The 27,616-nt window shown below is 38.1% G+C and overlaps 1 protein-coding gene across 4 annotated transcripts in view; it reads left to right on the forward strand.

Annotated features, from left to right (window-relative positions):
* Window positions 1-27,616, forward strand: part of LOC128737410 (histone deacetylase 4) — a 173,130-nt gene that overhangs the window by 61,981 nt on the left and 83,533 nt on the right. The window contains exons 1-2 of one of the 4 annotated variants that reach the window (XM_053832050.1): window positions 10,006-10,595; window positions 11,555-12,288. The exons of 2 other annotated variants lie outside the window; for them this stretch is intronic. In XM_053832050.1, the coding sequence (XP_053688025.1) occupies window positions 12,270-12,288 (19 nt within the window). In that variant the 5' untranslated portion in view covers window positions 10,006-10,595; window positions 11,555-12,269. Of the gene's footprint in view, window positions 1-10,005; window positions 10,596-11,378; window positions 12,289-27,616 lie in introns of those variants that run through there. One more of the 4 variants, XM_053832058.1, reaches the window with a different exon arrangement.

Here is a 27,616-nt window from a genome sequence, read left to right on the forward strand (position 1 = left end):
CTCGCGCCAACTTTTGCAACACAGTTACTCGCGCGCACTATAACCCCAAACCAAAGAAAACGTGCGCACTAGAGGTTTGACTGGGAAAGCTTGGTTTTAGGTTTATCGAACCTTTAGAATAGTTTCTTGAAATTAAAAGCTCTATCGTCTGGTGGAATCTAAATTTTGACTAATCCCCCTAAAAGTGAAATAAAAAAAATTATTTTTCTTCAGTGTCAATATAACACATTGATGTGTTCTGCAAAGTTATAGAGCATATTATTACAAGAAATTTTGCTAGAGACAGTAACCTTCCATCTCTACAGCTAAGATAGAAAAATCTTATTTATTGTATATGAATTTGTAAATTCAGTTTTTATATTTTAGCTCTTTTTGTAATTGTTGTATGACTTTTTCTTGTATTACAAAATTGTACAAATGATAAAAATACACAACTTTGCTGAATATAGTATACCTCTATGTTTGCTTGTTTAGGAACTGTAGAACTTTGATTATAAAAAATACCTTAATTTTGACTACGAATTACTCGACTACCAGCAGACGGATACATTTTAAACATTTTACATTGGCTAGTTTTGCTGCATACAGACACCATTTTTCCATATGAAGAAACGAGAGAAAATTCCACTTGGGGTCAATTGCGGTACACCTCGCATGCTGATTGTTTCGTTTCTGTGATGGCGGTTTATGCTGATCTATTTTTCAAACAATTTAAATTATTAATGCATTGAATAATTATGACATTTTGCTCAGAATAAGTTTATTGAAGAATATTCGTTAGTTAAACAACGATTTGTAACTTTATAACTACATGGCGTTGAAAAACCTACACATGTTGTACAAAATACAACAGCGTGAGTAACCGAAGGTTAATAAAAATTGATTAAAATTATTCAAGAAAACTCTATTGATGTGAATCAAATAGAATGGCATTACAGGAAATTATGCATAGTTCAAAAACCTATAAACTAGACCTTTACTACGCAATGTATATGTTAAAGAATAAGATTTCCTCTTATAACTTACTTTTATTTGCACTTACTCAAATTAATAACAACTTACTTATCCTTACTCCGCAATTACATGAAAAAAGTATCTATCAAAATTTAAAAGTGTTCCTATTTTGTTCAAAACTTGTAAACTTATTCAATTTTCAAAAATTTTATGTAAACCAACGCATTACGCAACGTTAACCAATAGATGAATTATGTTCCGAAAACGTGTCGATTTCTATCTCAAATACCAAGTAAGACCGTATAACAAAGGTTCCTTTCACCACTAGGTGGATTAAATCGGGTTTTTTTACGCGAATTTCGAAATTTACGCGGTTTTTTACGCGAATTTCGGAATTTACGCGGTTTTGATTTACGCGGGACGTATTCTTCGCGTAAAAAGCGACTTGAGTGTACTTCAAAACAATCTATCACAATTGAAGTATGCGAATCAATGTTGTAAATGATAACCCAGAGTAGTTATTTACTTTTCCGATGTAACTGTAGATGTATGCTATAGTAAGAAGCAAAGCTAAACCAATGGCGTTAAAATTAGTGGCGTGCCCAGTCTAAACAAAAAATCAGAGGGGTTGTGTACAAGACACGACCGCATATTTAGGTGACGCAGGACTACGTAAGTCTCTTTGTGATAGTGGCATGTACATGCTATATGCAACATATATACATGCTACATGCGTTGTATATAACATTTATCAAAGTAGTAACATTGCATACGTTCAATTCTCAAAAGATTGTGCATTTGAAAACAATTTAACAAAATCAAGAACACAAACTATTACTTTCCTGCTACCTTACTAAAATTAAAGATTGTTTTTATTACCCATGGTTTCCCACGTTGAAGGGATTTTACCAATTCAATCCTATTTTATCAACAGCACATCTTTTCACTACACTTCTAATGAAACGGCAAGCATGCTGTATGAATACATACAGAGTCGCATTATAACCGAACACTACAGCTGTGGCACCTTTTCCAGCACAGATATCAAATTCGCCGAGGTTTAATCGTCTCGCAGTAAAGAATTTGCGATCTGTTGGGACAACGAGCCTGTTGCATTTTTTCTGGCACACTTCACTAACACAGACATCAAATTGGACTAGGTTTAATCGCGTTCGTAAGAAATCTGTTGGCACGAAGGGGCTTTGTTACTCTCTCTGGCGTACTTCCCAAGCAAGGACATCAAAATGGTCTAGGTTGAACCGCGGTGTTAAGAAATCTTGTTGAAATGAGGAAACTTGGTCACTTGCTTTGGCTTACTTCCCAAGCACAGATGTCAAATTGGTATAGGTTTAGATCATCGTAAAGAATCTTCCAACCAATCACGAAGCGAGAATTCTGGTAAAACATAGGTTCATTATTTTCAATTTTTCAATAGTTCAACATCAAGAATCCATACTTTTCTTCTTTTGGGTCAATTCTTAGAAGATTTTCCGATCGATTGGTGTAAGAATATTGAAAATCGATCGGGAAACCGCTGAGCTATTAGCGCTCAAAACCTTTCATTTTTCGTGACGCTCGCATTTTTCGATTTTTTGGAATGACACCCTATCTCAAAACTTGCCGTAAGACGTAGTCCTACGTCAAAAGTTGTTTCAATAGCATGTCCTGGCTTGGAATGGTAAGGTAATCCAATAATGACCGATTTATTTCTGTGTATTTAATCCCTTTTCGCAAATACAGAGTGAGTAGGTTGAAAACTGTAGACTTCTAGATTATACTGGAAGGTTTATAAGAATGCTACTGACTCGAGATGCGTAACGAAATTGACGTGCGTAATAAAACTCTTGTTCATGGGTAAATTATAACTTGTTTCACCGGATTGGTGATCGAAAGTAATTAGCTTCAGTAAAAAAACACTTGTCTAAGGGCAAATTATAACTAGTCTCCGCACTTTCGGGCGCTAGAAAGCGACATTGGTTGAAAAGTAGTAAATATATAGAAGATAGTGTATGACACACACCTCGAGCGTCGGTGCACGGATTATAAGCAGTTTGCTCAATCAATAGGGATAATGTAAGAAGAGCGAAGTGCGGAATACAGAAAAATACATCCAGTCGATATCGCAATTAACCAAAGTACAGTGATAATGTCTAGAGATGGTCGGTTTCATAGGAATGTTCCAAACTCGAGCCCGACCCGGGCTTCAAACCCGAACCTGAACTCGAATTTTATTTTAATTTTCATAAAAAGCGCACTTCGATCCAGAACTTGCCAGTTTTCTTTCGGGTCTGAAAACCCGAAACCCGACGATCTCTAATAATGTCCATATAAAAAAAATGAGAATGGCGGTCAGTACACCATGGGCCAGAAATTAAAATTTCGAGACAAATATATTTGCGGTTAAACGGCATGTCTCAGCTCAATGTGGTCTTGGGCAACTTTTTGAATGAAAAAATGATGCATCTTTTGAAGGGTGTTACTTTACCAACAATTTAAGTAATAAATTTTTGAGTAAATTTTTTTTCACCTTTTTGGTTTCAAAATAATAAAGATAAACCAATTTCAAGTATTTTTTCTGAAGATATCAAACTTCTACCTTTTGCCCATTTTCATCAACAGACCTTTGTTTTTAAACGACCCCTCAAATCACGTTTCTCCTTGTAACATGTTTATTTCAACAGACAGCTCAATGTGATGTTCTAGACAACATTTTACACATCAAAGAGGATTATTTTTGCTGAAGACTGTTTTGCCTTTTCTGCAGCAATTAATAAGATATAACTGATTTGCGTATAGGTTAAACGCAATGCCCTGGGACACGGAAACAAAAGAGGCCTTCTGTGTCTGCTCCATCACTCCCAGACCAGGAGTCGGAGATTTGGTTGTTTCTCCTTCTGGGTTGCTGCCCCTTTCCAAAGTGATAGCTTAGAGTTTATAGGTTTTGGGTAATTAGTTGAACTATACATAATTTCCTGTAATGCCATTCTATTTAATTTATATCAATAAAGTTTCTAGAACAAATTTTATCAGCTAGTTTTCACTCATGTATGGGGAAATCAAAGACTGGCATATCTAGTTCCTTTAATAATCTCAGTTATTACCTAATCAAAGCAAGTTATTAAGCATAACTTTTTAACTGCTTATTTGTTTTGAATAAAACTTCCTAGAAAGTTTTATGATAGAGCTTTTATTTGGTACTAAGATTGATGAAATCGGTTGTGTGGTTCCGGAATACTGCTGTTTTAAGTTAATATTTGGGAATGTCGGCCATAGATAGTGCTAGTGTTCAGGCAAAATGTGCGTAACGATAATTTTCAAGATCGTTAAAACGCTTCTGGAGGGCAGAAATAGCCAAAATGTGGCTGAAAAGACTTCTAAAAACAAGAAAAAAGCAAAGCCTTGTGTGTATAAACGCCTTTAAGACTTGAACCTTCTTTATCGACTGACTTCGCTACCGGTTCGCAGAGTACAGGACAATTTCGCGAACAATTAGTAGTATCTCCCAGCCGAGATTCGAAAATACGGCAACTGTGACTCCAATGACTCTAAAGGTTAAAGGAATGAGTTATAGGGTCATAAATGTAAATCAATAAATAAAATAAAAATACGACATCTGGCTTGTTAGACACGCAAAGCAAAGCAAAGCCTTGGGCTTAAACGTCTTTCTGAAACTTAACCCTTCTTTGTCAACAGACTTCGCAGCCGGCCATTAGAGGACAATTAGGGGGCTGACGCAACAATCCTACTGATTCTATCTAGCCGCACTGTCTAACCAAGGTTCGAACAACCGACGACTGACCAGTATCGCAGCTCAAAGGAAATTGGGGGGTTGAAAAAAAAAGGAAAAACGGAGAGCAAAGACGAAAAAGAAAAGAGGTTAAAAGAGTTAGCAAACGACGAAAACTGGAAACAAAAAAAGGGCAGCAAAAAGGCCAAAAACAGGAAAAAATTACAAAAAGATTAAAAAAAGAAAAACAAGAGAAAAAATTAAAAACGGATGAGAAAAGAAGTAAAGTGAGAGCGAAAACAAAGAAAACGGTACAATAAAATAGAAAAAAAGGAACTAACAGCGAAAAAATGGTTCTGAAAAAGAAAAAAAAGGAACAGAAAAAAGGGAAAACGTAAGATAAAATATGTCAGTCCTAATTTCAAGTAAAGCGTCGTGTCTAATTTCGTATTCAAGTTCAAATTTAAGTCCAATTTAATGTCCAATGGCAGTTGTTGTGTTTTTTCGTCAACCCTTTTGATGTAGTTTTGGCATTTCTTAGTCGCCTTTTTCATTCATTTATTTTTGTCATCTTTTCATCATCTTTTGTCACCGTTTCGGCCATACTTTTGTTGCAGTCCTTTCGTCAACTTTTTACCATGTTTTCGTCATCTTATTTCTTGCTAAACCACAAAATTGCAGTCTTTTTTCGTCGTTTTTCTATCGTATATTCGATATCTTTTCGTCGTTTTTCGGGGTGTTTTTTGTCTTTTCGTGGTTTTTGCTGTTCATTTTTTCATTGTCTTTTCGTCATTTTTTTACGCCTGCTTTGGCATTTTTGTCGCGTTTTTGGCGTTTTTTTACCGTTTGTTTGTCGTCTTGTACCTCCCAGTTGGCCTCGAGGTAAGACGCTGGTCTAATAAGCCAGTCGTCGAATGTTCGAATCTCGGCTGGGAGAGGCTGTTAGAGTCAATAGGATCGTAGCACTGACCCCGCACTGTACTGTATTCTAACAGCTGGTTGCGAAGTCTGTCGTATAAAAACAGAAGGTCAAATTTCGATAACGGAATTAGCACCCAGGCTTTGCTTTGTCGTCTTGCCGTAATGTTTTCAACATGTTTACGACGTCACTTGTTTGTAGTTGCATGCTCTGTCGCCTTTTAAGCGCTTTTTAACTATCTGTTTGTCGTTTTTTGTCGCTGTTTTAGCGTCTTTTCGTTGTCTTCTCATGGGCCGTATGAATGAAACAGTTTACTTTGCTTCCTCCATAGGATTTACCCGGGAAAAGCAAAGCAAACTGTTTTACTTATACTGGCTATCATCATCGTCTTTCGCCGTCTTTTCGTCAACTTTTCACCGTGTCATTTCTCGTACTCGTAATTCACTCATGTTTCATTGCCTTTTTGTTGTTTCCTGAAGGCTCAAATCTTCAACAATTTTCAATTCTACGGTAAAGGAAGTGAAACCAATTAATGCTAATAATAAGCTAAGGATTTCAGCCACTAGGTTATAAAAACCAAGATCTTTACTATTCGGTTCGTTCTTCTCGCTCAGAAGAACTCTTATTTCTTAGTTCTTATTTCTTATTAATACCATCATAGCCACAATAAAGGATTCCTGGAAATAATTTTAATTATTTCTAATCATAGAAATATTTCAAATTATTTTCTTGTCAGTATTGACATTTGCGAAACATCCGAGATATCTTGCAAATGTTAAATCGGCCAGGCCAACTGTGAAGTATTGACGCAGAGACGATTCATTGAAATGAATCTTGTGTGAATAAGTTATTCATACATAGATACATTTCTGAATCTACAGGGGTAGAAGAAACGGGGACGTCTCGTACCAACCGCTTCTGATTAATAATTAAGTTGATTAAGTTTTGATTTTCGTTGGGAGTATTTGGCTAGTAAAGGTTAATGAATACTCCGGACCCTCGGGGATGGGACAAGTACATTTACTTACTTGCCCTTGGTAAAAACCTAGGTTATAGCGCCTTTGGTCGCTCTTAATTGCTACTTCGGACTCTCAGGGATGAACTTATGGCATTAACCACAAGCCAAGCTACAATAGGCCAAGGTTATAGCGCCTCATTTCGCTCTCTGAAAATAGATTAAACACGCCATCTACCAAAATTATATAAGTGCAAATATGATTTTTGAAAAATTGTGTTAGTTAACAAATTTTTCATAACTGAAATTACTACAATACTTATGAGGTTCCATTAGGAAAAAATATAATGTATGGGGTGCGGTTTATACATCAGTTATCTATACCTATAAAGAAGGATTTCTGTCTGTCTGTCTGTCTGTCCTGTGTTCCTTATAGAATCAAAAACTACTGAACCAATCGGCGTGAAAATTTGCATGTAGAGGTTTTTGGGGCCAGGAAAGGTTTTAGTGATGGTTAGAGACCCCTCCCCCCACTAAGAGGGGGGGCTCCCATACAAATGAAACACAAATTTCTGCATAACTCGAGAACTAATCAAGCAAATAGAACCAAATTTGGCATGTGGGTGTTTTCGGTGACAAGAATTTATTCTATGGTGAATTGAGACCCCTCCCCTCTTTATAAGAGGAATTATAACTCCTCTCCCCTTTAAGAGGGGGGGCTTCCATACAAATTTCCTCATAACTCGAGAACTAATCAAGCAAATGCAACCAAATTTGGCATGTGAAGGTTTTCGAGAGCAAGAAAATTTTCTATGGTGAATTAGGACCCCTCCCCACTTTAAGAGGAGGGGCTCCTGTACAAATGAAATACAAATTTCCTCATAACTCGAGAACTAATCAAGCGAATTGAACCAAATTTGGCATATGTGTGTTTTTGGAGACAATTTTTTTTTCAATGATGAATTGGGACCTCTCCCCACTTTAGGAGGGGGGGTCCTATACAAACGAAATGCAAATTTCCTCATAACTCGAGAACTAATCCAGCAAATGGAACCACATTTGGCGTGTAGGTGTTTTTGGAGGCAAGAATTTTTTCTGTGATGAATTAGGACCTCTTCCCACATTGGGAGGGGGGCTCCAATACAAATGAAATACAAATTTCCCCATAACTCGAGAACTAATCAAGCAAATAGAACCAAATTCGGCATGTGGAGGTTTTTGGAGACAAAAATATTTTCTACGGTGCATTAGGATCCTTCCACACTTCAAGAGGGGGGGCTTCTACACAAATGAAATACAAATTTCCTCATAATTCGAGAACTAATCAAGCAAATGGAACCATATTTGGCATGTGGGTGTTTTTAGAGGCAACCATTTTTCCCATTATGAATTAGGACTTCTTACCTTTTTAGGAGGGGGGGGGGCTCCCATTCAAACGAAATACAAATTTGCTCATAACTTTAGAACTAATCAAGCAAATGGAACCAAATTTGGCATGTGAGAGTTTTAGATGGCAGAATTTTTTTTCTGTGGTGTATTACGACCCCTTTCCCTTTTAAGAGGGTGGGCTCCCATACAAATGAAATACAAATTTCCTTATAATTTGAGTGCTAATCAAGCAAATGGAACCAAATTTAGCATGTAGGAGATTTTTGAGTCTTGAATTTATTTTATGATAGTTAGAGACCTCTCACCCCTGTGGTAGGGGGATGGACTCTCATACAAATAAAACAGAAATTTTTGCGAAACTCAAAAACTAATCGAACTCGAGAAATTCGAGACTCTTCCATAAAACATTAATCAATAACAAGACCACAAAAACTATCTATAGTAACACTAGATCATTCAGGACGAGACGGTCGCGAGTGTTGCCGGTGACCCACCGTCGGAAGCGCCGCCCACTGGGGGGCTTGCAAAACTCGAGATTGTGACAAAGATCATCCGAGATTCATGATTTATGTACAACACATGTTAATTTGTGGCAATACGAAGTTTGTCGGGTCAGCTAGTAATATATAAATACACATATATAAATATGTATATAAAATATATCTAGTGGCAGTGTCCGAATTTCCAACGTCAGTTTTGCGCTTTTTTCGGCCACATGAAGAAACTATGTACTGTGCATTGAACGATGCCGGGATTTGCATATACAATTATCAATACACTCAGAAACTTCGTAAGCAATTAATATTTAGAACGATCTCACCACAGTTTGCCTTTGTCGGATCTCCTATATAGCATTTTGTCTTCTCGCTCAGAAGAACTCTATTAAAAACTTTCATATCGGCTCTTAGCGGGAAATTAGCAGCAGTCATTAGCTTTTCGTCGGAGAGCCCAATTTCGGAAGCAGTTTTTGGGCCCAAAAGTGGGATTCTGTTCATAAAAATGTAAATACGGCATTCTTCTTGCCAATTTGAACACAGTGAATATATTTTTTCATGAACAGAATTTTTGTTTCAAACAAAAATACTGCTTTTGAAATTATCAGATTCGATGACGACTACCTTAAGACGACTTTCACCTTAAAGAATAAACTTGTACTTTACGGGATTATTCTTATTGCATGTAGCGTACTCGTGATTCCGTAAAGTTTATGGAAATCCGTAGACACGTGCACTTGATCCGTAGGTCCGTGGAAAATTCCTAAACACTTAGAAGGGAGAAGTTCTACCGCACCCACCGTATTCCCCAGATATTGTGCGCCGTTCGATTATTGCTAAGTGCATCCCGAAATGATTGCAAAATTAAATAGTTTTTTCGTTTCTCCCCCATTTGGCCTCGAGGTAAGATACTGGCCTAATAAAAGTCAGTCGTCGTATGTTCGAATCTTGGCTGGGAGAGGCTGTTATAGTCAATAGGATCGGCCCTGCCATTGTCCTGTACTATATAACAGCTGGCTGCGAAGTCTGTCGTATAAAACAGAAGGTTAAGTTTCGATAACGAAATGTAACACCTCCTAGGCTTTGCTTTGCTTTTTGTTTTGCATTCCAAATATAAAATGAAACAAAATATTAGTAGGCCGGATTTTTTTTTTTCGTTTTTATTCTCACAACCTAATGAAGGCAGATAGAAAAATTGTTACATTCTTCTTTCTACACGCGGGATGGGAATGGGACGCGAGTAAGTACGACTTTTGCAGAGCCACACTCTATCTGTAGCCGTACAGTTTTCTCTGTTCGGTTGTCTCCCCATTCTCGTATCACGCACATACACTCAAGCACGTAAAGTCGCCCCAATCTCCCTCTGGGTTGGGTGGACGGTCGGTTCTCCACCACCCATACAATAAACCCAAGTCGGGTGGCACCCGCATACATGAGCACGAATCGCACGACGGACGAAGACGGTTCCACCGAGCACCGATCCCGATGAAGCTGGCATTGGCATGGCAGTCCGTTCGTTCTTCGCGTTCAGTCTAGAGAACCAGTTTGTCCCGTGCGGATGTGTTTTGTGGTCTGTGTTCCCAGTGTGTTTTTGGCGTTATTTTCCTTGGCCGCGTCGCGTCGTACCTACATCGTCCCCCGTCATTTGTACTCTACTATTACGGACGGGGTTCGCGGCGACCGGAGCCTCCTTCTAGAGTAGAAAAAAAAAACTTTCTTATAGTAGATCGTAGTTAGACACGAACACACGCCAGGCAGGAGTAGCCCCCGCACGCAAAACGTAATCGGTTTTCTTGTTTGGTTTTGATACCAAATGCGTATCAGCAGAATTGGTTGCGCAGCAGCTGTGTGTGAAATCTAGCGGTCCGTCCGGCGTTAAGCGTTAAGCGAAAGGCGATAAAGCGAGTGAAGCAGCAAGCAAAAGAGAGTGGCGGTTTGTGCGATGCGTACAATAATTATTGCCTCATGTGCGCGCCGATAAGAGCAAAGCAGGCTGTTCGGTGTGGTTCGCTTCGGTTGTCAATAGCGATCCGTTCGCAACAGAATCTACATCAACTGTTAGTAGAGGTTAGTGTTCTTTGTGGCAACAGTAGCAGCAGCAGCAGAAGGTTCCTGAAGGTTGTGAAAAGTAACACTTTTGGTCCCCGAAAGCTTCAGGTGAAACAACATTCTGTGGTTGTGTAGGGCAAACAACAAATTGAGTGGTACAATGTGATAATTCGATGGCTAACGAATGAAGCAAAGTGTTAAATGTTAGCGCTAACCACCAGCGCCGCCAGAAGAGCAAATGCTGCAAAAATGTGCGAAGAAAATACGGCAACTGCAACAACAACAACAACAACAATATCAGCAACAATCATGTGAAGGAGAGAAATCTGGCTGAAATCGGATAAGCAGCAACATTCGCGAGTCGAAATCATCGAAACCTGATTTTTTTCCCTCTTAAGTTGTGGTGAATGGTGATAGCTCAGTCAGTGCGTGATTTTTTTTTGCGCAGATTTGCAAAAAGCTTGATTTGGTTGCTGTTTCTGCTTTGCTTCTGCTGAAGTCAGAGACAGCCGGAACCGGATGAAGCTGATGCAACTGATGAATTAATTTTGATCGATTCTCATTTGATTTGAATTCTTCGAATTCAGATTGATTAAGTTAGGAAAAGTTTGGTCAGTCAATCTCCCTGACTACTTGGATGTACGTACAATGTACACTCTTATGTAGTTTCGATTATAAACTAATTGAAACTACTCAAATTGTGGGTTGTTTTGAACTGAGAAATCGATGGAATAAATTCAATTATTGTCAGCTAGTAACCAAAAGAGGACATATTTTCTACTCAAAATCTGAGTTTGTACACCATAAAGTGATTCTGAGTAGTTTCAACCAAGCTTTAGGCTTATCTAATTCGGACAACCTAGTGAAGATCGAATTTGTCATTCCCCGTGAGCGACTGGTATTGTCCTGGAATGCTCTTCCTCTTGTTTCTGTAGCGGGCCAAAAACTGCTGTGACTCGTTCGCAATCTGCCAAACCGTGTACTCACGTTGGGGGGCAAGTTGTGGACGATTACCTATAAGAAACAAGTTTTTTGAAAGTGATTTTCTCCTCGACTCCGACCGACAGCATCCATCAATCAGAAGCAGCAGCAGCAGCAGCAGCAGCAGCTTGCGAAAGTGTAATGTGAAGTGAAAAAAATAATGCTTTTTAGTTAAAAAGTTTTACAGTTTTCTAAATGAACGAACTCTTCGGTGCCGGACACCGGCAATTGAAAGTAAATCGATGAAGATAAAAATTTTTGGCCGAAGTGATAGTGAACAAACGACGACAACATGAAAGTGGTTTGTAAGAAAATGCCATATCGGAGCATCACCGTCATCACCGGGCACCGGGCTAGTAAAAGTGTTAATCAGTAAAGCGCAAAAACAGCAATCGAGCGACGACGAATTTGGAAAGTTCGACAGTTCGCAAGAGACGACGACGACAGGAAATCTCGCTTCGATTAGTAGTGTACGGTGAATCAGTGGACGAGATAAAAAAAAGAAGAAGAAGAAGAAGGGTGCACTTGAAGAATTCAACAGTTTAGTAGTTTCTGTATTCAATATACATATATTTGAATTTTGATTACCATCGACAAAGAAAAACACAACAACAACAAGTGCTCTCTGCAGTGCAGTGCGGTGTGAGGCCTTTCGCTGGCCTGGTAAACATTATGCAGCACTCTGCTAGGAGCGGTGTATTTTTCCACTAGGCAGCCAGCCAGCCCGACGAAGCCGGCCCGGCCGTGCCCGCACCGAACCCAGCACCGCGGCTGCGATTGTTGTTCGACCCGGTTCGAGAAATGCACGTTTTGAAACTTGGTGAGTACGAACAGTTTACTTGTGTTCAAATTAAATTGAGCTGAACTTTGAAGTGAAATGTTTATGAATTACGGAAAAATTGAAACATTGATATTGATGTCTGCTCGTAGATCAAAATATGTGAATATGGTAGAAGAAAGTAATGAGACAGTGGTGTTTTATAGTATCCCTAGGGCGGGACAAGGTGTGAAGAGGAAAAAGCGAGAAGTTAAATAAGCGAAGGGTCGCTGAAGCAGCACGTACCGGGTTTGCAATTTTTTTTTAATTTAAAAACTAAGGATTTTTTTTAAACAGATGTAAGGAGTACCCATGGGGAATCCTCTTTCATCTTTTCTATTGGAGTACGTCGTGGCAAATGTACAAAACAAATTGTGTAAAAGAAATCTCCTTCTAAACCGTTAGATTTACTTTCCAGGTAGAGCAGAATGGCAGACTTTCGTTCCTGGACCTCATTGAGATAAGAAAATTTAGAAATTTCTAGTTTGAAGTTTATAGGAAACCCACAAATACTAACCTAGCGTTTCAAACCAGTTGCTCCTCATTTACAACGCTCTCTCCGATAACAGAAAATCTGAACTGCTGAATACGAAGCGGTCTTAACACACCAACTTCATCCAAAACTAAAATGTTTCGTTTTAGATATTGTTTATACCAGTAGAAATAACCAAACCAAAATTAGATCTAAAGACAAAGCAGGTTGTTAAGTAGAGCAGGCATTTCTAAAATTGCTTGCAGCAGCTGAGAAAACGTTTACATTGGACAAACTAAAAGAAATTTAGGTATTCGTAAGGAACACGTGGTCGAAGCCACCAAAGCGAACAAAAAGGCGATAACTAAAACGTAAACCTTAGTATTTAGCTCCAAAGTAACGTAACATATCTTTGATGAAGATCATCCATTAACCCCTGAAAACATTCATCTCGTCCGCCCAATTAATGCACCTTGGACGTTGGATCCAGCGGAAAGTTTCGAAATATACAAGTAACAGTCAATCGTACTTTTTAACAATAACCCGGGGAACAATTTTTCGTTGCTCTCCAAATTTACTCCTAACCCAGCTCGAAAGTGGCACGGAAATTCTATCCCTTGAACTAATCTCTTATAGGTAAAAATTCATTGTTCAATAGATTTATTTTTATTACGAGTTATTTCTATTTGCATTTGGAAACAATTCAACAAAATCAAGAAAACAAACTATCTCTTTTCTGTTGCTTTACTGAAGGTAAGGATTGTTTTTATTACCAATCGTTCTCTCACGTTGAAGGGATTTTACCCATTCAATCCCATTTTATATTTTAACCGAATACTATAGCTGTAGCGTACTTTTCCAACACAGACATCAAATTAGACTAGGTTTAATCGCGTTTGTGAAATTTTTTGTTGGCACGAGAGGACTTTGTCACACTTTCTAGCCCAAGCAAAAACATCAAAATGGTCTAGGTTTAATCGCGGTGTTAAAAAATCCTGTTCAATTCCCAAGCTCTTCCACTTCCCGGGTTTACTTCCCAAGCACAGATATCGAATTGGTCTAGGCTCAATCGTCGCAAAGAATCTTCGACCTGTTGGGACGGGGGATTTTGTCGCTTTACTTTCTAAAATCACTTTCAAACTATGATGGCGTATTTTCCAACCAATCATGTAGCGAGGATTTCCAGGTGGACAACTCGAATAAAACTGTACAGTGAAAAAAGATTGAATTTCACTGTTACCAAACATCGAAAAACTTCGAAAAACCACATTGAAACAGTGAAAATCTTTGTAAAAGTTACACTGAAGTTACCATGAATACCGCTGTTTTCACAGTAAATTTTAATGGAAACCGCCAATTTTACAGCGAATAAGGGGGTGATTAAGTGCTGTTACATTAAATTTTTCGGCTTTTTTCCATACAAATAAAAACGAAAAACAGTGAATTCACTGTAAGCTTTAGGGGTCAGTCCCGGCGTAGTGGTTAGCATTCATGCCTCTCACGCCGAGAACCCGGATTCAAATCCCAACCCCGCAGAAGTCACGAATGACCCAAACTGGTTAAAGTGGCTACCCGGGTAGAAATGCATAACGAATATTAATGTAAAAACATTACGGTTACTATGAATTTTACTGTTTACAACACTTTATGCTGTAACTTCACTGTACCGTTCTTGGAAATTTTTTCATATAATTCGGCAACAATGCAAATTGTTTCGAAGCAGGAAATAATCTATCTAAGGTCCAATCCTTGGCAGGTTGAGTTATTTGTACACACAAATTGTGTCTCTTCCTCCGTCTACTGTAGAAACCGACGAGCCAGAAGTTTAATCTAATTCGTTTTACTGACGGGACGACGACACTATGCAGGCGCTTGCGACTTACTTGTTCGTCTGTCAACATATTAGCCGCGATTCTTAACGCGGGTGTTCGGGGAAAGAATCCGTTCCTATGTTATAGACCAACCTCGTTGTGTACGTCTTGACATCGAATGAGGTGTCAGGCATATAATTAAGTTTTTATAACGGTAGATGTTCACCTTTATTCTTGTTTACAGCCGGATCCTGCATTCGTACGAATAGTTTGCTTCGAACGAATCGGGAAGCACTATTCTCATATTCGTATGAGCAAAAGGAAGGGGGCGTTCGAACGTTCGAATTGATTCGAACGAAAACAAGAATACGAATCGGTTTAACTTTCGAATGAATGTTCGAACGAAAAAAAGAATAAGGGTACCCGGGTAGAAATGCATAACGAATATTAATGTAAAAACATTACGGTTACTATGAATTTTACTGTTTACAACACATTATGCTGTAACTTCACTATACCGTTCTTAGAAAATTTTTCATATTAATGTAAAAACTTTACGATTACAATGAATTTTACTGTTTCCAACACTTTATGCTGTAACTTCACTGTACCGTTCTTGGAAAATTTTTCATATAATTCGGCAACAATGCAAATTGTTTCGAAGCAGGAAATAATCTATCTAAGGTCCAATCCTTGGCAGGTTGAGTTATTTGTAGACACAAATTGTGTCTCTTCCTCCGTCTACTGTAGAAACCGACGAGCCAGAAGTTTAATCTAATTCGTTTTACTGACGGGACGACGACACTATGCAAGCGCTTGCGACATACTTGTTCGTCTGTCAACATATTAGCCGCGATTCTTAACGCGGGTGTTCGGGGAAAGACTCCGTTCCTATGGAATAGACCAACCTCGTTGTGTACGTCTTGACATCGAATGAGGTGTCAGGCATATAATTAAGTTTTTATAACGGTAGATGTTCACCTTTATTCTTGTTTACGGCCGGATCCTGCATTCGTACGAATAGTTTGCTTCGAACGAATCGGGAAGCACTATTCTCATATTCGTATGAGCAAAAGGAAGGGGTGTTCGAACGTTCGAATTGATTCGAACGAAAACAAGAATACGAATCGGTTTAACTTTCGAATGAATGTCATTCGAACGAAAAAAAGAATAAGGGTGTTTACAATTGACAGAGGGAACGATAGAAGACAGTAATGAAATAAAGAGTCGATAGGATCTAACAGATAGAGATAAGGCGTAAATGGGAAAAAGCGGAATTTGTTTAAGTAGGTGTACTGACCTCTAATACTTTCCTAATATGAGCGATGAATGTGGCTCGAAAATCATAATAGTTCGAAGCCTATCAAATTCATTGTCATCATACCTTTTCAAAAACATGAAATACCGTAATTAATCAGCCGGTTTTATTTTGTCCTAATAATCCGAAAGCCTACATTTTTTTTGCAGAACTTATCTTAAATTTCATTGTAACTTCGTTGTAAAACAGTGTAAAACTTATAGTGAATGTACCACAAATTTTACTGTTTTTGGTTTTTATTTGTATGGGAAAAAGCCGAAAAATTTAGTGTTACATCACTTAATCACCCCCTTATTCGCTGTAAAATTGGCGGTTTCCATTAAAATTTACTGTGAAAACAGCGATATTCATGGTAACTTCAGTGTAACTTTTACAAAGATTTTCACTGTTGCAATGTGGTTTTTCGATGTTTTTCAATGTTTGTAACAGTGAAATTTAATGTTTTTTCGCTATACATTTTTATTCGGGATATAATCAAACAAAAAAAAAGTTTTACACTATTTTACAATGAAGTTACAATGAAATTTAAGGTAAATTCTGCAAATTAAATTATGGGCTTTCGGATTAGGCCATTACAAATATTCCTCCGGTGTTGGGCCACTGAACGGTGTTGGGGGGGGGGGGGGGGGGGCGAAAAAAAACAAAGAGAATTTTTTAATCAAACAAAAAAATATGGATTTGAAGCATTCCCGAATAAAAATGTATAGCAAAAAAACATTAAATTTCACTGTTACAAACATTGAAAAACTTCGAAAAACCACATTGAAACAGTGAAAATCTTTGTAAAAGTTACACTGAAGTTACCATGAATACCGCTGTTTTCACAGTAAATTTTAATGGAAACCGCCAATTTTACAGCGAATAAGGGGGTGATTAAGTGATGTAACACTAAATTTTTCGACTTTTTCCCATACAAATAAAAACCAAAAACAGTAAAATTTGTGGTACATTCACTATAAGTTTTACATTGTTTTACAACGAAGTTACAATGAAATTTAAGGTGAGTTCTGCAAAAAAATTGTAGGCTTTCGGATTATTAGGACAAAATAAAACCGGCTGATTAATTACGGTATTTCATGTTTTTGAAGATATAATGAATTTGATAGGCTTCGAACTATTATGATTTTCGAGCCGCATTCATCGCTCATATTAGGAAAGTATTAGAGGTCAGTACACCTACATAAACAAATTCCGCTCTTTCCCATTCACGCCTTATCTCAATCTGTTATATCCTTTCGACTCTTTGTTTTATGACTGTCTTCTGTCGTTCCCTTTCAATTGTAAAATCTACCGTTATAAAAACTTAATTATATGCCTGACACCTCATTCGATGTCAAGACGTAGAAACAACGAGGTTGGTCTATTTCATAGGAACGGAGCCTTTCCCCGAACACCCGCGTTAAGAATCGCGGCTAATATGTTGACAGACGAACAAGTAAGTCGCAAGCGCCTGCATAATGTCGTCGTCCCGTCAGTAAAACGAATTAGATTAAACTTCTGGCTCGTCGGTTTCTACAGTAGACGGAGGAAGAGACACAATTTGTGTCTACAAATAACTCAACCTGCCAAGGATTGGACCTTAGATAGAGATTATTTCCTGCTTCTAAACAATTTGCATTGTTGCCGAATTATATGAAAAATTTTCCAAGAACGGTACAGTGAAGTTACAGCATAAAGTGTAGTAAACAATAAAATTCATTGTAATCGTAAAGTTTTTACATTAATATGAAAAGTGAAGTTACAGCATAAAGTGTTGTAAACAGTAAAATTCATAGTAACCGTAATGTTTTTACATTAATATTCGTTATGCATTTCTATGCGGGTTTTTACTTAAAGTTTAAACGTGAAAACCAAATCTATTCTTGCTTTTACTAAATACGTTGTTGCTTTCCATGCAAAAACCTACGAACAAAGAGACAAAAACGAAAAAAAAAATGTTTGGCCGAATTTCGGAAATTCCACTGTTTGAACTTCCATTTCTATTTCGTGCGTTAACTCAACTCGTACACTCATTTTTCGAGTTTTTCAGGCTGTAGAGCCCACAGACAATTGATTTTATAAAAAAAATTTAACTCATCCTACAATTTATTTTTTTGCCCCCCGATTTTTCAAGCCAATTTCCAAGGGGGGGGGGGGGTGGTTAACAAAAACTTTGAAAATGATTTGCAATGGCCTTATTAGGACAAAATAAAACTATGATTAATTACGGTATTTCAAGTTTTTGAAAAGATATGATGAAAATGAATTTGGCAGACTTCAAACTATTATGATTTTATCGCTCATATTAGGAAAGTACTAGAGGTCAGTACACCTACATAAACAAATTCCGCTCTTTTCCCTTAACGCCTAGTCTCAATCTGTTAGATTCTATCGACTCTTTGTTTTATTTACTGTCTTCTATCGCTACCTCCATCAATTGTAAAATCTACCGTTATAACAACTTAATAAATTGTATGCCTGACCTCATTCGAAATCAAGCCATAAAAACAACGAGGCTGGTCTATTCCATAGGAACGGACCCGGGTAGAAATGCATAACGAATATTAATGTAAAAACAGTACGGTTACTATGAATTTTACTGTTTACAACACTTTATGCTGTAACTTCACTTTTCATATTAATGTAAAAACTTTACGAATACAATGAATTTTCTTGTTTACTACACTTTATGCTGTAACTTCACTGTACCGTTCTTGGAAAATTTTTCATATAATTCGGCAACAATGCAAATTGTTTAGAAGCAGGAAATAATCTCTATCTAAGGTCCAATCCTTGGCAGGTTGAGTTATTTGTAGACACAAATTGTGTCTCTTCCTCCGTCTACTGTAGAAACCATCGATCGAGAAGTTTAATCTAATTCGTTTTACTGACGGGACGACGACATTATGCAGGCGCTTGCGACTTACTTGTTCGTCTGTCAACATATTAGCCGCGATTCTTGACGCGGGTGTTCGGGGAAAGGCTCCGTTCCTATGAAATAGACCAACCTCGTTGTTTCTACGTCTTGACATCGAATGAGGTGTCAGGCATATAATTAAGTTTTTATAACGGTAGATTTTACAATTGAAAGGGAACGATAGAAGACAGTCATAAAACAAAGAGTCGATAGGATATAACAGATTGAGATAAGGCGTGAATGGGAAAGAGCGGAATTTGTTTATGTAGGTGTACTGACCTCTAATACTTTCCTAATATGAGCGATGAATGCGGCTCGAAAATCATAATAGTTCGAAGCCTATCAAATTCATTATATCTTCAAAAACATGAAATACCGTAATTAATCAGCCGGTTTTATTTTGTCCTAATAATCCGAAAGCCTACAATTTTTTTGCAGAACTCACCTTAAATTTCATTGTAACTTCGTTGTAAAACAATGTAAAACTTATAGTGAATGTACCACAAATTTTACTGTTTTTGGTTTTTATTTGTATGGGAAAAAGTCGAAAAATTTAGTGTTACATCACTTAATCACCCCCTTATTCGCTGTAAAATTGGCGGTTTCCATTAAAATTTACTGTGAAAACAGCGGTATTCATGGTAACTTCAGTGTAACTTTTACAAAGATTTTCACTGTTTCAATGTGGTTTTTCGAAGTTTTTCAATGTTTGTAACAGTGAAATTTAATGTTTTTTTGCTATACATTTTTATTCGGGAAGCCTCCCCCCGAACACCCACGTTGAGGATCGCGGCTAACACGCTGACAGACGAACAGCGTCGTAAGTCTCAAGCGCCTGCATAATGTCGTCGTCCTGTTAGTAAAATGAGTTAGATTAAATTTCTCGATCGGTGGTTTCTACAGTAGATGGAGGAAGAGGCACAATGTGTGTCTAAAAATAACTCAACCTGCCTAGGATTGGACCTTAGTTAGAGATGGTTTCCGGCGGCCATTCGCTTCGAAACAATTTGCATTGTTGCCGAATTATATGAAAATTTTTCCATGAACGGTACTGTGAAGTTACAGCATAAAAGGTTGTAAATAGTAAAATTCATTGTAATCGTAATGTTTTTACATTAATATTCGTTATGGATTTCTATCCGGGAATGCTATTTCCAATTTTTCTATAGTGCGCACTTTAAAATCATTACCGGAGACGAATGAATTTTATGATTTAAAGTCTCCGTTAACAAATAAAAAACGAACGAACATTAGTTTTCCTTATTGATGTGTTATGCGGAGAAGATTTTCCGAACGATTGGCGCAAAAATATTGAATATCGATAGAAAAACCGCTAAGCTGTTAGCGCTCAAAATCTTTAATTTTTTCGTAACGCTCACATTTTTTGATTTATTGGAATGACACCCTATCCCAAACCTTGCCGCAAGACATAGTCCTATACGTCAAAAAATTATATCTGAAATTTAATTTTTTAGCAATTGAAATTAGCAAATGCTTGTACGTGTGCGCTCTAAGATTTTTCAAAGAACGTTGACGCAGCCGAAAAACAAAAAAATGATCACTAGCGTCACGTAGGAACTTTCCCAACATAAATCAAAAGATATTTGTATCAAATCAAACTGCGTCAAACTGGAGGAGAATTATTTAAAATTTAGGGGCAAATTTTATAAACCAATATATGGAACTTCTTTTTGGGCAATATTTAGATAATAGTTACCTGCACAACCTTAAATTTTTATCATGGCAGTTTTTTACAATTAACGTATGGGACGGCAGAAGAAAGTAATGAAACAAAGATGTTGATAGGATCCAACAAAATGGGACCAATGGGGCGTGAAGGACAACGAGTGGATAATTAGGGGTCATTGAAGCAACGCTTAAGAAGTATACCGCTCCTTTTTTAATGCAAGCTGGGGGTCCGCGGATCGAACCAAGAAGGTTTCCAGTTTCGAACTCACTGGTCCTGCCAGGCCCGCCAGTCTGCTGTGGTTCAAAGCTTCATCACTACCGGCGATACACTGGACCTGGAAGAACCCAGTGATAGCAGATTAGAGAATGCATTCCCTTGCTTCGGTCCATCCAACGTCATGAAAGCGGTTGGGCTTTCATACGCTATTCTGACACTAGACTTAACTAGTTTCGTTAGAAAACCATGCGCTAGCATTATTTGCTACAATGCATATTGTTTGACTGAATCGTACGCCGCTTTAAAATCCCCAAACAGATAATGAGTCTGCAAGTTGTACTCCCAGAACTTGTCTGGCAACTGACGCAGGGTAAACGTCGTGGAGCGATCCTCAAGAAAACCAGCTTTTGCTACCCGTCAACGAAAAACTACGCTAACGATCTTAGTCTACAAGTCAAGATAGGGGAGAGTATACTCTAGGTAGAATGGAACAATATTATGCTTCGATAACTATTAATGCCCTTTTTTAAAAAAAGGACAAATGAAACATATCCAGCTATTCTTTGCTACAAAATATTAGTAGCAATAAAAAAACAGTCGCTTGATTTGGCCTTACCAAAACCTCAAATAATTTTGCATTAAGCATGCGTTTGAAGTTTGGAAGCATTGGAAGCTCGCCGTTGTGATGCTATCCAATCTTGTTCCCTCTCACGTGTTCTGTCCCGTCGTGTCCTTCGTATTCTGGGCCCTATAAAAGAGATGGTCGGGTAAGAAAATTTGAGCACCCGAACCCGACCCGTACCTGGTTGAGAAAAAAAAATTAAAAACCCGTACCCGACCCGAACCCGCAAGTTTATTTTTTTTTTTCAATACGTACGGGTGTGGGTTTTGGGTAAATTTTCCGTTACCCGACCATCTCTAGCCTATATAACTGGTGACTACCACGGCATCGTGTCAAAAGAAGAATGACCTGTTACCTGTTCGCTCTCCTGTATATCATTAAAATCACTAAAATCAAACCTTTTTGTATGTTTTTCCGACTGTTCCTAGGAACTTTTACCACTTCAGAAAATTTTGTACTAAATCAAGGATAGCTAAGAAAGATTACTTTCAAAAATATTTGCTTTGCCCTACGATGCTTGGTTCCTAAAGTATAAATTTTTGATGTAAGAATTGTTAAAATTTTGTGCTATTTTAACGTAGGACTACGTCTTTGTTTACTATACTGGGACTGGGTAGCACTTTGTAAAAACGAAAAATAGAAGTGTAACGTTTGAATGAAATATTTCAAACGCTAATAGCTACTATACTACTGAACGAAACATAACAGTTAATATGTCGTTGGATAGATAAAATGTCCAGCAATTTTATAATAACATATTAATAATAATTTTTTATACGCTAAATAGTGAAAATGTGTGTAAAGTTTTAAGGTCGAATTTTCCCATATATTTCCCTTGTGATAGCCTAGCTTCACAGGCACGGACGACAATTAGATACACCAAAAGATTTGGATCCAAATGACAACCTTTGAGACCACTTTGTAAGCCACACCCCTTTTCCAATCCATTTGGCAACATCGATGGCTATTGACGGCAACACCGACCCCGAAGACAAGCGGAATCAGCGGGCAATGGCCAACGTGAATCCCACACGATGCACTTTACGTTTACATTTTGCATTATCCCCATCGCAGACATGCGAAATTGTTCGATAGCTTGCTCAATCAGTGTCGGACAATCGTTTAATCAGCAGCAGCCGATATGGTTTCCTTCACCACCTACACCAGCTTACAAGTAGCAGCGGCAGTGCCAGTGACTATAAAATGGTACACTTGGTTCGCCGCCTGCTCATTTATCGCACGATCGCACTGACGGACGGTCAGTATTTACCATCAGCGGCTATTCGTGGTGAAACCAACGGCATTTGGCGGCAACACCGATAGCAAGTGGAGGTAAAAACGATGGCATTTTGGCGGCAACACCGGCAATTAGAGGCAAATCCAATCCAAATCCGGCCCAAGTAGCACACGTTGTCACAATTGAGTCGCAGCGGCTGATATGCGACAAATTTAAATGTAAAACTTCGGTTACAGTAACCTAAAATATAACAGTTGTGTAACCGAAATAGCGCAACTTATGTAACTAAATCTGGTTGCATTTACTCAATAACCAATATGTAACATGTATAGTTACAAAATGGTTACTATTGAAGTTACACATAAACTGTAAATTGACTTTCAATTGGTGGCAAATTAGTTATCTTGTAACTTTTATTGCATAGCGAAAATGTAGCAGGTTTATTATTTCAATCTATGGCTGTCAACGTCAAGCAGTAAATTTAACTGTTGAATATAGAAGAGTGTATAAATTATTATTTCAACACAAATTTTAATGCAGTTTCAAATTTATGGTGAAATGCATGATTCTAGCTTTGAAAAATTCACGCGCTCTTATTTAATATAGCTTTTCGTTACTTACTTCTTTGAAAAATTGATGTTTTGTAAATCAAATATAAAAATTTAAATTTTAATTTTTTGATTTTTTAAATTTATTCTTAGCAATAATGAATTAGTGGAGCATTCACCTAGCAACCATTAAAAATCAAGTTGTTTTCGCTATCACTTCTATCACAGTAAAATTCATAGCCATTTTGCCTTTGGTTCTAACTACTACACCATCGTCCTTGAAGTTTTGTATCGTTTTCGGCATATTGCATGAAATGATTTTAAGCAGCCATTGTTCATTGTTCACATTGTTGATATCGGGAAAAGGTATTTTTAGTGATTGTTGTGAAAAGAAAGTGTTAATTTAATATCAAAGAATAGTTTCAGTTTGAATAAAACAGTTACCACCAGTGTTAATCATAGAAGGTTACATTTCAGTTACATTCTAGTTGTACGTAACCTTAGCCTTCGACCTGGTTACGGTATCGGTTATACGGTAACCAATATTAAATCTGTTGTAGTCACTTATTTCTTATGTCGTCATTTCTAAGTTACACTGTAACCTATTTTCATTGCCGATTTCGTTTCGATGTAACTTGATCGTTTTGACGTTTGAGAATAATCATCATTTGTTTACTTAATACCAATGTCTGGGCGGAGAAGATTCCAAGTACCATCAATTAAGTAAATAAACGCATTTACAAGAGCATTTCACAACCCGTGTACCAATTGTTTATCTTTACCATTAGCAATATTCTTCAGGTATAGTTTTTCCTTAATCCGTTGTGTTTACAAGGAACAGTGAACAAATTGTTGCGAAAATGTTACTAGCCGACTTTTTTTGACTTCGTAACTGCTCGTAACGGAAAATTAACTGTTTTGCGACCAGCAAGTTGATGACAGTTTGGAAAAAGGTTTCAATTTGGTCATTTGGTAACTACCTGGTAACTTTTTGAGATTTTTGTCACTAGAAAACTAAAAAGTAACTATTTTTAATTTTATGTAACCTAACTCGTTACAAGTATCCTAAATGTAACTGCTGTGCAACCTTTTTGTATTTTTTTTATTTTTATGATTAGTTACAAGTGCTACTTGGGGGATGACCTTTGTCACAATCTCGAGTTTTGCAAGTTTCTGGGGAGTTCATGGGTGTTTTGATATACAAATTTTCCTCACAGTAAAGTAGAAAACAATTTCACCCATTGCTTAGCCTGATAAAATAAAGCGGCTAGCATTTAAATATTCGCCATCATTACAAACCATTTCGCCGAATACCATTTTGCCGAACACCAATTCTCGGTTGACCATAACGCGGAATATAGAGTTTCGCAAAACCATTTTGCGAAAAACCTTACGCGGGATGTACCATTTCACGGAAAATCTTTTCGTAAAAAGTACCATTTCGCAGAGGTGACCCAACTGAAGGAAAGTAATAGAGGTCAGTAGATGTAGGAAAATAAATAAACTTAGATAGAGGTGATCTCCAAGGGGGGGATGGCCTCCGCAGTGGCCGGCGCTTCCGACGGCAGGTCGCCAGCAACACTCGCGGCCTGTGTCCGTCTCGCATTGAATCATCTAATGTTACTATTGATAGTTTCTGGTGGTCTTGTTATTGACTAATTTTTTATGAGAGTCTTAAATTTCTCGAGTTCGATTAGTTTTTGAGTTACGCAAAAATTTCTGTTTGATTTGTATGGGAGTCCTTATCCCCCTACCACAGGGGTGAGGGGTCTCAAACCATCATAAAAAAGTACAAAGGTCCATGCCTAGTGGCACGGGCGCAGGCTTGAAGTAGGACTACGAATGTAGCGCAATTCGTCTCCCAATGCTAAAGCCGGTGATTTTTGTATGAATTTCATATATAGATGCTCAAGTTGCGCATTAAAAAATTGTGTTCTTACATGTGAGAAATTCATAATTTCAACTCTTCAGCTAATGTATAAGGTGGACCTGACAAGGTCCGTTTGTTAATCTCTAATTCTCAAATTTCTGACTCGTAGTGTCCATTGTCAACTTTCGTCCTTCAGATGGGCTTAGTGATGTCCGTTAATCGTTCGATTAATTCAACTAATCGAATAACACAAGGAATATTCGAATAATTTTTAATCGAATAATGCCAGCACGAGTAGTTGAATCAATCGAATAGTTTAATTAATCGATTAGTGCAGACAAGGCTCACCGATTAATCGGTAATCGAATAATTGAAAATTTCGGACATCACTATTCCCACCCATTTAAACCCTTCTGCTTCCGCGACCAAAATTTGGGTTTCCTAGCTAATTTAATATTCTATTATAGCAGCTTATTGTCAATTGCAAGTAAAATTGTACCACCCAAAGTGCGATATATCGCTCATAAAGTTCTATTTTGCATTAAATCGTTTCGATCTTCGGCGCACTTTATCGTTATCTGCCAAGCAATAAGAGCGCCGAAGAGACCGAAACGATTTAAGCTAAAATAGCACTTTTATGAACGATTGCGTACTTATTGATTGGACAATTTTCCTTGCAATTGACAATAATAGATCGATGTTTCGAATCCAACACGGTCGGCGTAATTTCCACTCCACACCAAACAATAATTGGCTGCTGCCGAGTTTTACCACCTTTGCCGCGTCCGGATCCGGACAGGGAGATAAAATCGTAACTCTCATTATTATTTGTAACCTAAACAACGCGAAAATGATGCCGTTCACAAAATCAATTCAAGTGCTTCATATACTTATTCAGTAGTTCTTAAAAGAACTGATTGTTTTCTACCAGCTGTTAATAATACAAATCGAAGAAATTTACTGCTTGGCAGCAGCTTTTTTCGAACCGCATTCTCCGTTAAAACAACTTCTTTTGGCTTTGGAGTTTTCGGTGCCTTTGTTATGGTCTTCTTTGACTTAGTAATCTTGCTTCCCGCTAGCAAGTTTGGTAGGCGAAGGAACCGGAAGCGCCAGTTCTTTGTTTGGACCAGCTTTCTCTTGTTGAAAACTAACTTCAAAGCCTTTTTCACGAATGTGTCCAACCTTGAAACGTCACAATTGTAGCTGGCGGCGATATACTTCTAGACGGCTTGCAACGAGGATCCGTTGACTCTTCGGTTTATTGGCGTCTCGCTTAGTGAATTTGGATGTCTTCGTTGCCTTATTCCGGGGAAGAACAGCTGAAGCTCAACGATTTTCGAGCGGATTCTATAGAGCGTAAATTAAATACAATCAAACTTTGATCCCTTTGATTCAAAGGGAATTTAATCCATAGCTCTTCTCCTATATATTTCTGTCATCCGTGTTAGGGAAGCACTGGCGTGAGAAGGCAAAAATTTTTAGCAAAAATAGAATTAAAGCAACGTCATGAGTTAGAAGATCGCATGGTGAGTCACCACATATTTAACGTTTTATAGATCAAATCAGAAGAAATTCTTCATGATTTAAAGAATCAGCGACATTTGGAAATTTAATTAAAGAAATTTAGTATACAGAAAATTTTCATCTCTTCATAAACAAATTGCTTCGTCCTAAAAAGGACGGGTTGTGGTAAATTATGTGGTTGAAAATCCGGCCAGCAGAATGGCTTGAATGTTTGAAACAACACCTCCCAGGGCAATGGTGACAATGGTTACCGAACAGAGCATTTTCCATTGATTCAAGCTCTTCCGCTCCCGCAACCAAATATTCTAATACAGCTGATAATAAATCAATGCTCCAGTACCAACGCGTTCGGCGCACTCTACACCAAACAATGATCCGCTGCTGCTGCTGCCGCCTGCCGCTGCGCTACGTTTTACCAGTTTGCCAAGTCCAGTGAGGGAGATATAACCGCAACTCTCTGCTGTCTGCTCTGTACCGTACCGATGCCAATGCGAAAATGATGCCGTTCGCCGGCTTACTTCTGATTATATACCAGAGCAAACGGCAGCAAGTTGTAACAAAGGCGGATCAACGTAGGGCAGAGAATCATAGACACGAAAGAAAGGCGGTACAGCGAAACCGTACTCCGTACATTGTTTGAACAAAACCGGTGTCCGGTGCTTCCTTAATGAAGAGCTACCAGTTTCTGCAGAGCAACCTAATATGAAGCATCGTCTTCATGCCACCGAAAACCAGTGGAAAGGCCGCAAAGCGTGATAGGAAAAAGAAGAAGAAGCCACGTCACTAGGAGAGCAACGCTATATTCTTTCATTTGATGCCGATGCCGACAGGGATGGCACGGCAACGGGCATGGCAGACGTGCACTCACAGTTGTGTGTGGTTGTGCCGGGCGAGTTTGCCAAGCGCGCCGTCTCGGAAGGTACCAAAGTATACCGGCCTATAGTAAATGTATCTGGTCAGGCTTCTGTAACTATATAACAATTAGCCCTTTTTAGGGCCTAATATATAAATGTAAATGAAGATGCAATTCGATTTTCTCACTAAACGCTTAGTCTCGAATTACGAAGTGGCGCAGTTTTCTTTTGCCAGATAATGTGGCTTACTCGTTTCATGCTTTTAGAAAGAAT

Source organism: Sabethes cyaneus, chromosome 1 (assembly GCF_943734655.1).
Source record: "Sabethes cyaneus chromosome 1, idSabCyanKW18_F2, whole genome shotgun sequence".
Lineage (NCBI taxonomy): Eukaryota > Metazoa > Arthropoda > Insecta > Diptera > Culicidae > Sabethes > Sabethes cyaneus.